General features: G+C 34.4%; 1 protein-coding gene across 1 annotated transcript in view; it reads left to right on the forward strand.

Annotated features, from left to right (window-relative positions):
* Positions 1 to 17,450, forward strand: part of SPICE1 (spindle and centriole associated protein 1) — a 62,231-nt gene that overhangs the window by 30,016 nt on the left and 14,765 nt on the right. Inside the window, exons 8-11 of the mRNA XM_054577302.1 lie at positions 13,584 to 13,726; positions 13,930 to 14,067; positions 14,432 to 14,697; positions 16,258 to 16,389. Coding sequence (XP_054433277.1) covers positions 13,584 to 13,726; positions 13,930 to 14,067; positions 14,432 to 14,697; positions 16,258 to 16,389 — 679 coding nt within the window. The remainder of the gene's footprint in view (positions 1 to 13,583; positions 13,727 to 13,929; positions 14,068 to 14,431; positions 14,698 to 16,257; positions 16,390 to 17,450) is intronic.

Raw genomic sequence — 17,450 nt, forward strand, 5'->3', positions numbered from 1 at the left:
TAAGTCTGTGTGTGGATTCTTTAAGAGGAACATCTTGAGATGCTAGCAGTTTCTTCCACCAACTCAATCCCTACTGGTTTTTGCAGCCAAAAGTTATAGTGGCTTATCTACCTGGCACTGGAACCCTTGGCTGCGGTGCCTGGTGTGGGGTTGGAATCCTCACTCCATCGATATTCCTCCCGAGTTTTTGTCCACCACATTGTGATGTGAGACCAGCCCATACCACGTCTCACCCCTCCTACCAGTCTAGTTGGATATTGTTTCTTTAATTTCATAGTTGTCACACTTCCATTCAACTTGATTTCTGCCCTTTCTGAGTGATGCTTGTCCTATATTTTAGTTGTGATTTTGATGTGGTTGAGCAAAGAGGTGAGCTGAGTTTACTTATGTCATCTTGACCAGAAGTGTCTGGTGGGATTTTTTTTTTCTCATGGCTCTATAACATTTAATTGTGCGTGTGTGTATCTGTCTGTCTATATCACATCTTTATTCACTCACCTGTTGACAAACCCTTGGGTCGTTTCCATCTTGGCAATTTTGAATAATGCTGCAATCAACATCGGCATGCAAGTATTTCTGGGGGTCCTGTTTTCATTTTCTTTAGCAATATACCCAGAATTGCTGGATCATATGGTTGTTATCCTTTTAACGTTTTGAGGAAACACTATACTGTTTTTCACCGTGGCTGTACCTACCATTTATATTCCCATCAACAGTGCAGAAGTTTCCCTTTTCTCTACATCATCACCAACACTTTTTACCTTTTGACTTTTTCGTGATAGCCATTTTAACAGGTATGAAATGATATCTTACTGTGGTTTTGATTTGTATTTCCTTGCTGGTTAGTGATGTTATGCACCTTTTTATGTACCTGTTGGCTCTTTGTGTATCTTTGGAAAAATGTCTGTTCAGGTCCTCTGCCCATTTTTCTTTTTCTTTTTTTTTTTTTACAGGACAATGAATTAAGTTTTATTTATTCTGGGCAAAGTTAAAGGGTTCTTTTGTTTCATTTTTTAGCAAATCCTAGCACATTATTAACAAACAAAAAAAGCCTTGTTCACTTGCCATGATACACTTGAAAGTGAAACAAATAAGATATAACTACAGATAATGATATAACATGAAAAAACCAAAAAAGAAAAGAGAAAAAGGACCCAAACAAAACAAAAAACAAAACCCAACTTGGGGGTGTGGGGACTATGCTTGTAAACACTGTGCCAACAATACTGTTTTGGTGGCTAATATTTTTCAGAGCATTTCTTTTTTAATATCCAAAGATCATTATTAGCAAAGTCTCATGGAACTCTACAAAGTTCTTATTTGCTATTCTTTAATGTGTAATGTTATGCTTGATAAATAAAGGGTACCTCTGCCCATTTTTGAAACTGGTTTTTTTGCTATTGTTGTGTGAGTTCTTTATATATTTTATTTATTAACCCCTTATCAGACACAAGATTTACAAATATTTTCTCCCATTTCATAAGCTGCCTTTTCATTTTGTTGATCATTTCTCTTGCTGTGCAGAGCATTTTGGTTTGTAGTCTCGCACTCATTTTTCTTTTTGTTACATATGTTTTTGGTATCATATATAAAAATTTGTTGTCAGACTAATGTCAAGGAGTTTTCCCTATGTTTTCTTCTAGGAATCTTACTATTTCAGTTCTTTAATCCATTTTGAGTTAATTTTTGTAAGTCGTATAAGATAGGGATCCAATTTTGTTCTTCTGTACTATTTATTCAAGACCAGTACTATTTATTGAAGAAACTATCCTTCCTCCTTATCAAAAATTAGTTCACTGCCTATGTGAAGGCTTGATTCTGTTCTGTTGGTCTTTGTGTCTGGTGGTTTTTTTTTTATCCTCACCTGAGGATATGCTTATTGATTTTTTTTTTAGAGAGAAGGGAAGGGGGAGAGAGAGAGAGGGAGAGAGACATCAATGTGAGAGAGAAACATCAATCAGTTGCCTCTTGTATGTGCCCCAATGGGGGACCAAACCCACAACGTAGGCATGTGCCCTTACTGGAACTGAATCAACAGCCCCTTGGTTTATGGGATAATGTTCCAACCACTTGAGCCATACAGTCCAGGGTGGTCTTGGTGTCTATTTTTATTCCAGTCTATTTTCTGCTGATAACAGTTTAACTTTGATTGCATACACTCTATCCTTTTACTCACCCCTTTTGTTTTTGATGTTCTCATTTACATCTTTTTATATTGTGTATCCATTAACAATGTGCTGTAGCTATAGCTATTTTAATACCTTTGTTCTTTAACTTTTATCCTCATGGTAAGTAGTTAATATATCACTGTATTACAGTATTAGAGTAGTCTGAATCTGACTATGTTCTTACATTTACCAGTGTGTTGCATACCTTCAAATGTTTTCATGTTACTTACAATTAGGGTCCTTTCATTTCATCTTGAAGAACTCCCATCAGCATTTTTTGTCAGGCAGGTTTAGTGGGGATATATTTCCTCAGCTTCTGTTTATTAGGGAAAGTCTATCTTGCCTTCATTTCTGAAGGACATCTTTGCTGGGTAAAGTATTCTCTGTTGGCAGTTTCTTTGTCAGCACTTTGAATATATCAGTCCATTCTCTTCTGACCTACAAGGCCTCTGTTGAGGATTTCAAAGCCATTTACTGTTTTATGTCATCTTTTTTTATTAGTTGAAAATGTATTTTCACTTTCAGAAAGTTTTTATTTTGATAGACGTAATATGAAAAATGTTGTAAGAATAGTATAAAAGTTCCTGTACTCTTTTCACCAAGATTCACTAATTGTTAACATTGTACATATTTGCTATATCATTTTTCTGTCAGTATTTGCACACACATTCATAGACACATATTTGGGAGTCAGCTGCATATTTCATGTTCTTTTATCCCTCAATATGTGAGTGGATATTTCCTAAGAACAAGATTATTCATTTATACAATCACAGTGCAATGATCACAATGGATAAACTACACTGATTCAATACTATTATCTAATCTATAGATGTTCAGATTTCAATTGTCTCTTTAGTGTTATTTATGGTCACTTTTTTTTAGTGTTTTAAGAACCAGTCATGATCACTTACTACATTTAGTTTTCACATCTCTTTCATCTTCTTAAATGTGGAAACTAATTTTGGTGTTTCCTTGTCTTTCATAACATTTACTCGATTGAAGACGTACAGGCCAATTATTTTATAGAATGTCCTCTAATTTGGCTGTGTCTGATATTTCCTTGTGATTGAACGCAGGTTATACGTTTTGGACAGGAATACTCCTGAAGTGATGCTATGTCCTTGTTGCGCTACATCAGGAGACAATGATATCATTGGTCCCATTATTGGTGATACTAACTTTGATTGCTTTGTTAAAGTGATGTCTGCCAGATTTCTACAATGGATTTTAATTTATTCCTTCTATTATTTATTTTGATGTTCATTTGTCATATATTTGGCCAATAGAAGCTTCTCGAAGACATTGCTGTGTCCTTTTGACTTATCCCCATCATTTTTTAAAGCATTTAATTTCTAGCACAACATAATATTCCAGACTAATATTATTATTTTTCTGCCCTTGCTGTGGACTCAGCCATTTATTTAAGAAGAATTGCTTATTTTATTGAAGAAGGGTATTTAGAGACTAAGATCTAGTTACTAGTGTGCTCAATCCCCCTGACATGTTATTGCTTTCCTACCCTTTCAGCACATACACACAAGCATGCATGTGCACTCACACACACACACACATACACTGACAGTTATATGCATATCCATATTAATATCTGTTTGTCTATTTAACTATAAATCATGAGTTTACACTGATATCTCTAAGTTCAATTTAATACTATTGGCCATTTCTTAGCCTTTGCCTTATCATATTTTGTAACTCTCTTCTTTAACACTGAAAAACATGTTTCAAAACATTACATAACAAAACATTATATTTTATCATATACAATCCTGCAATGCATAGAACATAGTTTTGGAATTGCTTCTCCCATACTACTACAGATGTAAACCTACTAACTAGAGTTCAGTATTATTTGCAGAGGTTTTAAAGGTTATTTTATTCATTTAGAATATATTAGGTTTATTTGTTTCTATTTGTATTCAAATTTAATTTTTTTCCTTCATCCTTTTGGAAAAAACTACACAAAAAGCTATATTTAGGTTAGTGCCACCCATTCCCTATCCCTTCTAATCAGTTCTCATTTACTCTAACCTTGTACATAATCAGTTTTATTAGTTTTTTCTTCCTTTTCTTTTTGAAAATGTAAGTTGATACATATATTTTATTATTTTCTATTTCTTACAAAAGAGATAGCGTACCATATTTACTTTTATAATTTAAAAATACATTCTGGGAATCACCCCTGAGCAGTTTATAAGTTCATAAACTCCTCCTCCTTCTTTTTCTGTTTTTACAGCTGCATATCACTAAATTCTGTGTGGTTTATTTGACCACTCTCCTGTACGTATATGAACATTTAGATTGTTTCCTATTCTTTTCAATTATAAAAATGCTGCAGTGAATAACTTGTGAGTATGCATTTTTGTATTATTGGAAGTCCATATTTAGAATAAATTCTTAGGAGTGGGATTTTGGGATTAAAGTAAATGCTATGTAATTTTGTTTAAAAATTGCCAAGTTCTGCTTTATGAGGGTTGTTGTATTATGCATTTCCACTGGCGATATATAAGAATGCTTGCATCAGAATGTGCTGTGAAACTGGTTTTTCCTGATTTCATTGATGAGAAATGACATTGTGGTACAGTTTGGCCGTCTCCTCTGAGTAAAATAGAAACATTTTTTTCTTATATTTAAGGGACATTACAGTGAATTGTCTGTTAATGTCTTTGCCTATTTTTCTTTTAGGATATCGGTCCTTTATTTCTTAATTTGTAAACATTTTTTACATTTTGAGGATGTTAGTATTTTACCAGTATATTACATTATATTTTCTCCCAGTTTGTTATTTGTCTTTTAAATTTGCCATGACATTTTTTTTTAACCAGGCAGAAAATTTTAAAAATATATATGTAGTTTAAATTTTTTATTATTATTTTTTTACATTCGAATCTTGAATCATACCCTGAAACTTTTTCCTAAAACCAGTTCTAGAGGAATACACACATGTTTTCTTCTAATACGTGTATGTTTTATTTTTTCCATTTGATTCTCTGAATCATTTAGAGTTTATTTTGGCAAATAATGTGAGGTAGGGCTCCAAGTTTTATTTTTTTTTAAATGGGTATTGAATTGTCCCAAACCCATTTATTAAATAGACTGTCTTTGCCCCAGTGATTTGAGGTGCTACCTGTATACATAAATTACCTTCATGTACTTGGATCTGTTTCTGGACTTTCTGTTCTAGTCTACTGGCTTTGTTTCTCTAGTCATGCTTCAATACTACATGTTTTAAGTAGAGAGAGTTGATAGTGTTTTGATAGACTTTACTAATAGCCTTATTCAGAGTTTTCTTAATGATTCTTTTTTTAAGTGTGTTTTATTGATTATGCTATTACAATTGTCCCAATTTTTCCCCTTTTGACTCCCTCCACCGAGTACCCCCTTACCCTCCAGCAATCCTCACCCTTAGTTCATTTCCATAGGTTGTGCCTATAAGTTCTTTGGCTTCTCCATTTCCTTTACTATTCTTAACATCTCTGTCTATTTTGTACCTTCCCATTATGTTTCTTAATCACTGTACCTTTTTCCCATGCTTCCCCTTCCCCCTCCCAGGTGATAACCTTCCAAATGAACTCCATATCTATGTTGCTACTCCTGTTCTAGTTGTTTGCTTAGTTTGTTTTTGTTTTTCAGATTCAGTTGTTGATAGTTGTGTGTATTGTCATTTTATTGTTCATAGTTTTGATCTTCTTTTTCTGAAATGAAACCCTTTAACATTTCATGTAATAGTGGCTTGGTGATGATAAATTCCTTTAGCTTTACCTTGTCTGGGAAGCACTTTATCTGCCCTTCCACCCTAAATGATAGCTTTGCTGAATAGAGTCATCTTTGTTGTAGGTCCTTGCTTTCCATTACTTTGAATACTTCTTGCCAGCCTCTTCTTGTCTGCAAAGTTTCTTTTGAGGATTCAGCTGACAGTCTTATCGAAACTCCTTTGTAGGCAACTCTCTGCTTTTCTCTTGCTCTTTTTAAGATTTCCTCTTTATCTTTAACCTTTGGCATTTTAATTATGATGTGTCTTGGTGTGGCCCTTTTTGGGTGTTACTTTTTTGGGACTCTCTGTGCTTCCTGGACTTGTATGTCTATTTCCTTTGCCAAATTAGGGAAGTTTTCTTTCATTATTTTTTCAAATAAATTTTCAATTTCTTGCTCTTCCTCTTCTCCTTCTGGCATCCCTACAATTCTGATGTTGGTGTGTTTGGAGATGCCCTAGAGTCCTCTTATACTGTCCTCATTTTTTTGAATTTTTGTTTCTTAATTCTGTTCTGGTTGAATGTTTATTTCTTCCTTATGTTCCAAATTGTTGATGTGAATTCCAGATTCCTTCCCTTCATTGTTTGTTCCCTATGGATTTTTCTTTATTTCACTTAGTGTAGCTTTCATTTCTTCACTTAGTTTTTGTTGTACTCGGTGAGTTCTCTGAGCATCCTGATCACCAGTGTTTTGAACTCCACATCTGATAAGTTGGCTATCTTTGTTTTGTTTAGTTCTTTTTCTGGGATTTTGTTGTGTTCTTTCATTTGGGCTCTACTTCTTTGTCACCTCAATATGGCAGCCTCCCTGTGTTTGTTTTTGTGTATTAGGTAGAGCTGCTTTGACTCCCTGTTTTAGTGCACCTGTTAACTTGTATTGGATGGAGCCTCCAGGGTGGATCAACCCACTTCATTGCTTTGTGGCTCTGCGAGGGGGAGAAGTCAGAGAGGGGACGGTGCTGCTGCCTGGCTTCTGGAGGTTTGCCTGGCATTCACCCCATTTCCAGTCACTTCACCCACTTCCCATAATTGACTGGTACCCTTCTGGCTGTTTCCCTGGTGGCGATTTCCAGAGTGAGTGAGTTTGCATATGTTTAAAGCTCATTCAGGCTCTTTAAATGGACTTTTCTAAGAAACTGGCAGTTTCTTCTTCTGCCCTAACCACCATTGGTTTTTACAGCCAGAAGTTGTGAGTCGCCATCTTCCCAGAGCTGGAACCCTGGGTTGTGCAGTCTGGTTTGGGGCTGGAATACCTCACTCCCATGGTATCCTTCCTGATTTTTATCTACCACATGTGAATGTGGGACTGCCCTTCTGCTGCCACTGCTGTGCTCTGTGCCATACCGTGTCTTCTCCACCCCAACTCCCTGTCTCCGTGCCTCCTACCTGTCTGGATGAATTTGACTTCTTTAAATCTTTGGTTGTCAGACTTCCATACAGTTTGATTTTCTGGAAGTTCTGAGTGTCTTTTGTTTTGAGGTTAGTTGTGATTTTTCTTGTGGTTGTGCAAAGAGGCAAAGTGTGTTTATCTACATCTCCATATTGGCTGGAAGACTCTAACTGATTCTATTTATCTTTTTGTATGAACTTCAGTATTAACATATGCAGCTAATAAAAAAAGTTTACTGGTATTTTTGTTATATTAATAAAGAGAACAGATATCTTTATTATGTTGTTTTACTATTCAAGAACAAAGAATGTTATTCCATTTGTTAGTCTACTTTATTGTTTTTGAAAAGTATTTCAATGAAGTTTTTCTCATATAGGTTTTGCCTATTTCTTGTTAGGTTTATTCCTATGTATCGTATGTTTTTTGTTACCCTTAAATGGGGTTTTCTCTTCCATTATACCTTTCAACTAGTTATTGTTTATGTTTATGAAGGCTATTGATTTCAGTGTATTATCTTGATTGACTTACTGACTCTTGATTGAGTTAGGTTAGCAGTGATTTTCAGGGTGTTTTTGTTTTTGGTTTTGGTTTGTTTGTTTGTTTTTTAGGTATTGTATTATGTCCTCCTGAGAGGACATAGTTTTACTTGTTTCCTAAGTCTTATGCCTCTAGTTAACTTTCTTTGTATAGTGCAGTACCTACAGGACAGTGGAGATAGTGGGCATTCTTGTGTTAGTCTTGATCTGTGAAAATGACACTACTGTTTCCTTTTAAGTAAGATACTGACTTTAATACTGTTTTTTTTTTTTTAACAATTCTAAGGAAATTATCTCTCAATTACTGTTTTCTTGAATTTTCTTAACAGGATTGAGTGCTGAATTTTGTCAAAGACTTTTTCAACATTTATAGAGATAATCATGTGATTTTCCTGCTTAGATCTATTAATATGATACAGTATGTTATGGATTGCATAATCTATAATATCCTTGCATTCCTGAAATAAATTACACTTGGCCATGGTATATTACTTTTAATTATTGCGGTGTTGGATGTTGTTTGTTAATGTTTTATTTAGTGTTTTGCATCAGTATTCATAAGTGATATTGTCTGTAATTTTTAAATTTTAGAATATCAGATTAAAGTAATAGTGTTATACTTGATTTCATAAGAAGCATCTATAAGGTTCTAGTTTTTGAGTACTGGAACAGTTTGTGTAGCATTGGGGCTATCTGTTCTTTGAAAATTTGGTAGAATTTCTCTGTGAAACTATTTCAACCTGGTACTTTTTTCATGGGGAAATGCCTTAATAATTTTATTTCTTCTATGGGAATGAGATTATTTAAACTTTGTATTTCTACTCTAGACAATTTTGGTGAATTATGATTTCTTATGATCTTATTGATTTCATTTAGGTTCATGAATATATTAACATGGAAGTATGCAAATAATCTGTATACTTCTAAAAAATGTTTTCTGTTTCAGTGCTTATCTCTCCCTCATCATTTCTTCTGGTTCCCCTCCCTCCTATAAAATTGGTTAGTGATTTGTCTACTTTGTTAAATTTTCAAAGAACCAGGATTTTGATTTATTAATTAGAACTACCATTTTCTAATTTCTTTATCATCAATTTTTGTTTTTGTCTTCATTTTCTTTCTTGTCCTTTTTCTTTGGTTTCCTTTTTGTTCTGGGTTTTGAGTTATTTTCATTCTTTTATTTTTAATTGAAAAACCTATTTAAGGTCCTGAGTTTTTCTCTAAACACTGCTTTTAATGTGTACTGTACATTCTAATATATAATGTTTTGTTATTTTAGAAATTAAGTAATTTTAGTTTATGTTTTTTTCTTTTACCTAACAGTTGTTTAATAGGTTTTTAAAAAATGTTTCCAGATAGAAAAACCTCTTTGTTTTTTGTTTTATTATTCTTGGTTTGATTATAGTACATTCAGAGTATGGTTCGTAATATTTTTACTTGTGGAACTTAATGATATTTTCTTTGTGACCTAATATATGATAAAAGTTTTGTGAATGTTTCCTGTGTATGCTTGAGAAGAAGGCATATTCTCTATTAACAAGTTATAAAGTTCTATAAAGTTCTAAATGTATATCCACAAGATCCACTTCATTGATGTTGTTAACTTCTTCTGTATCGCATTGTTTTAATCTTAGAACTATAAGTAAAAATATTAAATGTTCATCTCAGTCCTTTTATGACGTTTCCCTAATTAACTCTTTGTTGGATCTCTCAGATAAAGTTTATAGGGTTTTTGAATACAGTATTCCCTGAGCTCTTGTAAGTTTGAGTTTTTCTATAGTTTTGATAGTTGATGGACAACTTAGCTGGATATAAAAATCTTTGGTTCATATGTTTTTGCCCCCCTTACCTTTATTGAAAATGCTACTCCACACTTAGTTTGCTTTGAATTTTGCTTTTGAGAACGCTAGTGCTAGGATAATTTTATTTTTTATTATTATTTTTTAAAAGATTTTATATACTATAGAGAGGGGAGAGAAGGAGAAGGAGAGGGAAAGAAATGTCGATGCAAGAAAGGAACATCAGTTGGTTGCCTCTTGTGCATCCCTACTGCGAACTGAACCTGCCACCCAGGCATGTGCCCTGACCAGGAATTGAATTGGTGACCTTTTGCTTTGTGGGATGACGCCCATACCAACTGAGCCACGCTGGTCAGGATTACTTGCCCTTTTAAATAATTTGACACTTTTATCTAGTGACTTGATATTTAATTATATATTTGTATTTTAATTTTTTAGCATTTATATTTTACTTCTCTTATATTTAAACTTAAATTTTATTCCTTTATCTTTAAAATTTAAATACTGCTAAGTTATGCCTTAAAGTTTACCTTTCCAGGTCAATTTTTTCTTTCTCAAGCCAGTTAGCCCTTTCATATATGGATTCTTTTTTTTTCTTTTTTCTCTTGGAAAGTTTTGGTCTATAGTTCTAAATTAGTTGTATATCATCGTTCTTTTTTTTCAGGGACTCCTTTTTTTAAAAAAAAAATCTTTTCTCTCTTTCATTTCAAGTACTTCCTCTGTAACCATTTTTATTCTTAATCTTATTTTTAATCTTTTTGTTGTTTTCCTGTAATTCATCAATGTTCATTATTAAATGTTTATTTAACAGTTCTCCATTGAACATATTATATTATTTATTTCTGAGGTAGTTTTTCTTTTTCTTGGATTTATTTCCTGAATTAAATCAATTCTTGTTTTATTTCTTCCTGGTTTTAACCCATTTTTGGTCTTAGTTTTTGATTTTCTGATTCAAGATTTATATATATATGTAGCTCCAAATACTTGTTTAAATATATTTTATTTCATTTAAAGTTTTGTGGTATAGTTTTCTTCTGCTTTTTGTGGGGCAGGTGGGGGTGAAATTTCATTAGCTGAAATCTTTTAATTTAAGTTTTCTATTTCTACTCAAGTCAATTTTGGTAAATTATATGTTCTTAGGAAGTTATCCATTTTACTTAGATTTATAAATATATTGTCATTGTTTTGTTATATTGCCTTTGTATGGATGTACACAACTGCAAAATCCTTTTTTGGTCAGATAGGGTAACCCAGGTTCCCGGGATCAGGTTTTGGGTAACTTTGGGGGATTTTTCTTTTTTTTTAAAAAAAGGTTTTTTCTACTTTTAGAAAGAGGGGAAGGGAGGAAGAAAGAGAAGGAGAGAAACATCCATGTGCGAAAGATAACATCAATCGGTTGCCTTTCTCATGCCCCTAACTAGGGACCTGGCCCACAACCCAGGCATGTGCCCTGACTGGGAATTGAACCAGCAACCCTTTGGTTCTCGGGCCGGCACTCAATCCATTGGACCACCTCAGCCAGGGCTGGGAGATTATTCTTAAGCCTACCATAGATAGTATTATATTATTTTTCTTGTTGCTATTATTTCACCTAACCTGACTCTTAAACATTAGAGACAGAAATGTGAGTTCATACTAGTTTGGATTTTCCCAGTTTGTACAGAAATTTCATCCCAACACTTGTCTTAGTGTTTGTCCTGAAGTTTAGACTTAGACCTAGGATTGTCTTACAGAGGAGTCTTCCTGATGCTTACAGAGGAGTCTTCCTGTGATTAGACTACATTATGGAGTTTTTGCCTAATATACTTTATAGCAACTAATGTCCAGTGTGCTGCTCATAGGTTGCTTGAAAGCAACTTCATTTGGTTGAGGTTTGTGGAGCCACTAAAGAAAATTTTGCTTATTCTGGTTTGTTTGTTTTTTGGTAATGGTTTTATTTATTTATAGTTCACATACCATACGGTTCACCCATTTAAAGTGTGATATATGATGATTTTTAGTATATTCACAGATTTGTGCAGCCTACAACCAATTTTAAAACATTCGCATTGCCCCTAAAAGAAACCCCATACTCTTTAAGAATCTAACCCCATTTCCTCCCAAACTCTTGAGCTATATATAATCTATTAGTTTAGTCTATTTTCTATCTCTGTAGCTTTGCCTATTCTGGACAATTCATATATATAGAATCATGCAATATGTGGTCTTTTGTGTCTGATATCTTTTACTTAGTATGTTTTCAAGATTCATCCATGTTCTAGGTTGTAGTGCTTCATTCATTTTTTATGGCTTCATAATATTCCATTGTGTGGATATATATCACAGTCATCAACTGGTGGACATTTGGGTTGTTTCTGCTTTTTGGCTTCCTAGCTCTTTTAAGTCCAATTGAGAAATAGGCAGCTGGGATTGAAATATCAGCTTTATCAATGATGAAGATGATTACAGCAAAAAGCTTAGCTCTCTAATTTTTCACACTACAGCTCTTCTTCCCATTCCCTCTCCCTGCTTCTCAACACAAAGGGAAGAGTGTGCTCCAGTCACTTTGCTTCAGCGATGAGCAGAGACAGTGCTCGGAGTGTTACCAGACAGGGACAGGCCAGAGCAGGTCTGTCTCAGGCCCACCTGTAGTGTGTGGGTTCTTGACTTCATGTAGGAGAGATTTCACAACATGAGTGGGTGATTTTGAGAGTATGTTTATTAAAGCTGGAGACAATGAAACAAAGGAAGGACAAAAGGTAGAAGAGGCAACAAGAAAGCCTAGGTGGGGCTGCTTCGGCCCCACCTGTAACTAGAAACGTTACAGGAAAGGAGTGAACCAAGGTAGGGTTGCCGTTAGTTCACTGGGAAGTAAAAATCACAGAGACAGAAGTGAGCCAAGGCATGACTGCTAATGGCTCACTGGGAAGTCAGAGAAAAGGGAGCTTTGAGGACAGAATCGGGGTAGGCATAGGGTGAGCTGCCACTGCCCATTGCTCCCCTGGTTGCAAGTCTTGTGGAGACCCTTAAGAGTCTAGGAGGAAGTAAAAAGCTCATGCCAGGGAAGAGGCATGGGTGTGCTCTAGAGTGTGCCTGCCCTCATCTTTGTCGTGAGGGTTTTTTATCTTTTTCTTTTTTCTTTTCCTGTGGGTAAGAATCTTAGGGAAGGGTTTCAGCTGAATACGCTTCAGCTTTCCAGGTGCATTTTTCATATGCTGATGCATTAAAATGAATGTATGGGGGTGGGATTATTCCTTGGTCTGTTTTACAGTTTTACTTTTATCTTGGGTCTGTCTGGCTTTTAATGGGGTTTTCGTTATTTGTTTCCCTGACTTAATCTGTCCCTGAGTTTAGCTGGCACAAATAGCACTAATTGAGTCTCTGTTTTTTATTTCCCAGACCAGGGAGATTTAAGCTATGTATTCTCTAGTTAGGGTGGGGAAGTATAAACCATTTGCTCTCAAGTGTCCTTGGTTAGGAGAGATAAGGTCTTGGGATTCACCAGCTGGCTGTAAGTTTTTCAAATTGTTTGGCTTTGTTTAATTTTCTTGTCTCAGTTTCCTCATTCCACTTGCCCAGGGATTTTCCTCGCTTCTTAACTATCCTCTCACATGAGAACAGGCTTCTTAGTGGGAGAGAGAATCCAAAAGGAACCAAGCCATGTACTTTCTCTAGAGAAAGGGAGAGGAAGAGGGACCCATACCACTTCAGAAAGGACAAAACGGCCCTGCTTTAGGAGCCAACATCGACTGGGAACTGGGAATGACTCCTTCTAACACTAAGAAGAATGGCATTTTAGCCCTCTGTCTTATAAGTTAGAGCAAAGCAGAATTTTTTTCTTTATGAATTAAAAAAAGTTCCTTCAAATCAAACATGTGAACAGTTGAGCAGTCTAAATTTAGCACTTATTAATTTTAAAATAACTGTTGCCCCATAATTTATAGGTTTCTTCACCAACTAAAGGAAGATAATTCTGAGTTAATTAATAAACTGTGGACTGATATTCAGCAGAAAATAGCAACACAGTCACAAATAACAAGCTCTCCAGAAACTCCATCATCTGCCTCTCCATCAGAGGGAAAAAAAGGTATATTTTCTCATTGTATTATTTCTCACAGAGTAAGAGCTTACTTTATTATGTTGTTTTTTGAACACAGTAACTTTTAAAGGAGTTATTTGAGTTTTGACTGTCTTAGCCTAATTGAGTAAGATACTGATTGATGTGCCAATTGAAATGCTTTAAATATTTCTTTTTACCTGAGATACTTTTGGAAATATTTTTTGTTTTAGCTGCTCTGAATGCTACCAATGCTGTCAAGAGAATCCACACCAGGCTTCAGCCTGAAGAATCCACTGAGTCTGTAGACTCGAGTTATGTTGTGAGACAAGTGCTGAACTCAAGGAAGCAAAATCTGCTGTTGAATAAAGGTCTAGTCCCTTAATTTACAAAGATGAATTATTAAACACGTAACTTCATAGAACTATCTTAATGTCTTAGTAAATGTTTTTTTCCATTAAACTCATCCAGTCGTATCTAGCTGAGTAAGAATTTGTTGAGTGGTAGCTAAGAAATGCCTCCTTTTATCCCATGTAACTCTGTGGAAAGATGGTTCTACTATATTCCTTATAGATAGTGTAAACCTGGTTTAAACTCTCTAGATTGTTTTGAGAAAATGGTGATAACTTCTATAAAAACCTTTTATAAACTGCTAAGAACAGCTAAAGGTTTTTCCAGTAGCTTTCTATTGTAATTTTCCTGATCTTGAAATAGAATGATTTCTGTCATTGTCAGTGAAAAGAAAGCCAGAGTTGCGTGCTCCTTTCAAGCAGAAGAAAAACATGCTATCAGCTAGCACAGCTTCCACAGACTTATCAAATAGCAATAATCGCAGCCTGGATGTCCTCAAACATATGATACATGAAGTGGAACATGAAATGGAAGAGTATGAGCGGTCGACAGGTCGTGAGGTCAAGGAACCACAGAACAGTCAGGGTCTTACAGGCTTCACTCTGTCGCTGGTGAGCTCCCTCTGTCGCCTGGTTCGCTACCTTAAAGAGGTAAGAGCATGAGGGTATTAGAGTCTCTTCTTTAGCGTGCTGGAGGAAAGATGGGGGAATTTTCCTCTATACTTAATTGGTTGCAACTTCCAAATAAAGTATAGTCAAATTTGAATAGCTTTGCTTAAAATATCTCAGTTTTAGACTATCTGAAGTAAAGGTATCCTTTGAATTTCCCTCTTCATGCTGATTCATGCATCATCTAGCATGTCGATACATGCTCAGGGGAGTGATGTTGATTTTAATGTGAGCTTTAGTAAAATATAATTAGGAAAGTAAATCTGCTATAAATAAAATATCTTAGGCTAATATTGTTCAGCAGTTATAGATTAAATAGAGCTACTAAATGTGTCGTTATTCTACTGCTTTCCTCTGCTTCCTATTCCCACTTTAGTTCAGTTAGGAGAACAGCATGCGTGGTAACTGTAGACACAGCGTGGGAAAATTGTTCATGTTATCTGTATGACTGGTAACTTGGGCTTCACTTCACCGTCTTAGTGGGAGACATTTTATTGTTGTGAAATAATCTATAAAACAAGCAAGAATTGTTTCTTTAATTCATTTGTGAATAATAATCAGTTCTTGGGATGCTGTAAAATTAGCGTTAGCTATGTAGTTCATCTTTTAAAATAATCTATTTAAACTATTTTTATGTATTAAATTTGTTAAACATAAAATATAAAAATATTTGAGGAAATTTTAGTATTAAAAAAGTTAATTCACCTCTATAATTCAGAGGTTTCAATTTCTCTGGAGCTCTCATCGTAAAATTGCTTTTTAGTGAAAGATTTGTTGTGGTGTCAGACTAATGAAAATCTTAACATTCTTCCACTCTCAAGTCAGGAAGCTCCAGGACTGTACCTTTGGCTCTCCGAAAGTATTACAGGCTTAGATGCATGTACTTTTTAGTTAATTACTTGCTTTACAAGGTCAACCATTTAAACCTATTGCCATTTATTTTATTTTTTAATCTGGTGATCACTTTTTTTTTTCTATTTTTTTTAATTGTTCAAATATATTTGTCTCCATTTTCCCGCCACCACTTTCCCCTGTCCCCCTCCCCCAATCCTATTTTAAATTATATATTTAACAGACTTAATTTCCAAATTGGTGATATAGTCACATGCTATGAAATTCAAAAATACAGAAGAATGTATGATAAAATTGAATTCCCACCCCTAACTCCCATGTAATCTGTTTGCTTCCTTGTAGCCAACTATCATTACCAGACACCAGTGTGTCTTTCTAGAGATAGTCTACATATATTCAAGCAATATGTATATGTGCTTCTTTCTACTTTTTTCTACAAAATTGTAGTTATTTAATTCTACATACCAATCTGTTTATTGTGTTCTGTTTAAAGAAGGGAAGAGGATAAAGCAGAACATTTTAATGAAATATAAACCTTTTAATAAAAATGCTGAACTCTAATTACTGTAACACAATAAATACTTTGTAAGTATTTTCTTCTTTGACAACTTTGAGTAGAAGTTTTTAGATTTCAGTATGTGATGCTATTGATGGGAGTTTATTTGATTTTTTTTTTTTTTTTTTGGATAGAGTGAATTGCAACTGCGTAAAGAGGTAGAGACAAGGCAGAAATTGGAGCAAGTATTAGGTGATCATCGAGAGCTCATTGATGCTCTGACAGCTGAAATTCTGCATCTTAGAGAAGAAAATACTGCTACCCAGGTACTCAGATAAGATCCCAAACTTTTCTGTGTTTAGTCATACAGTATAAAACATCTTTAAGAATGTATAAGATTCCTTCTGTTTGCCTTTGATGTAGTTGTGCTGATATGATTACTTATACTTCTTTATTATCATCAACTGTAGTTTTTATTGACCATCTATTATATTGGAGGTACTACTGTAGAAACTTGGACTACAAGAGTTGTATAGAATAAGTCTACTGTCTTTAAGAACAGTATAGGACTAGATTGTAGGTGATTAAACATAGAAGCAGTATGTTACAGACAGGAGGTATTAGAAAAATTCACATGAGACATGGCAGCCTGGTCTAGGATAAAGGGCAGGAAGTTGTGAAAAGGGACCAAATTTGGAATATATTTCAAAGGCAACTGGTAGGATTTGCTGACGGCTTGGACATGGGGTAAAGGAGAGGATGTAAGAGGAGGAGAGTAAAGGGTGATTCCAAAGTTTTGGACAATCAGAAGGGTGGTGCCGTTATTGATGAGGCAGGAATGTTCAGGAGGAATTTGGCTTTGTATATTTTAAGTTTGAGAAACCCCTCTCTAGACGGAGATATATATATATATGAAGAATTTGGGGAAAATTTAGACTGATATAAAAATGTTTAGTATACTTCATTCAGTAGTCCTGCTAATAATATTTCTGACTTCTGATAACATTTGAATTTTATCAAATGTCTATACATCTTAAAGAGAGAGAGAGAGATATTTTTTCTCTTAGCATTATATTATATATACATGACCATAAATGTTTATAGTTTATGTTTACCATTTTAAGTGCCTGTGTAATATTCTGTTTAGTTTCCCCCATCCAATATAACTGTCTCTTGGGGTAGCTTGAGAGTCAGTCAATATCATCTATATAAAAGGTTTTTTAAGTCAAAAGACCTATAAAAAGGTTAATTCTTATTATTATAGCAGTGTATTTATTAATAATATTTCATGAATTATTTAACAATTCCTTTATTGTGGGACTTTTAATATATTTATAATGACATATTCTTATGAATATATTGTTTCAGTATTTGAAAAGTCAGAAAT

The sequence above is a fragment of the Pteronotus mesoamericanus genome, unplaced genomic scaffold, assembly GCF_021234165.1.
Source record: "Pteronotus mesoamericanus isolate MK-2021 breed Mesoamerican mustached bat unplaced genomic scaffold, CSHL_Meso_final contig_42, whole genome shotgun sequence".
Classification (NCBI taxonomy): Eukaryota; Metazoa; Chordata; class Mammalia; order Chiroptera; family Mormoopidae; genus Pteronotus; species Pteronotus mesoamericanus.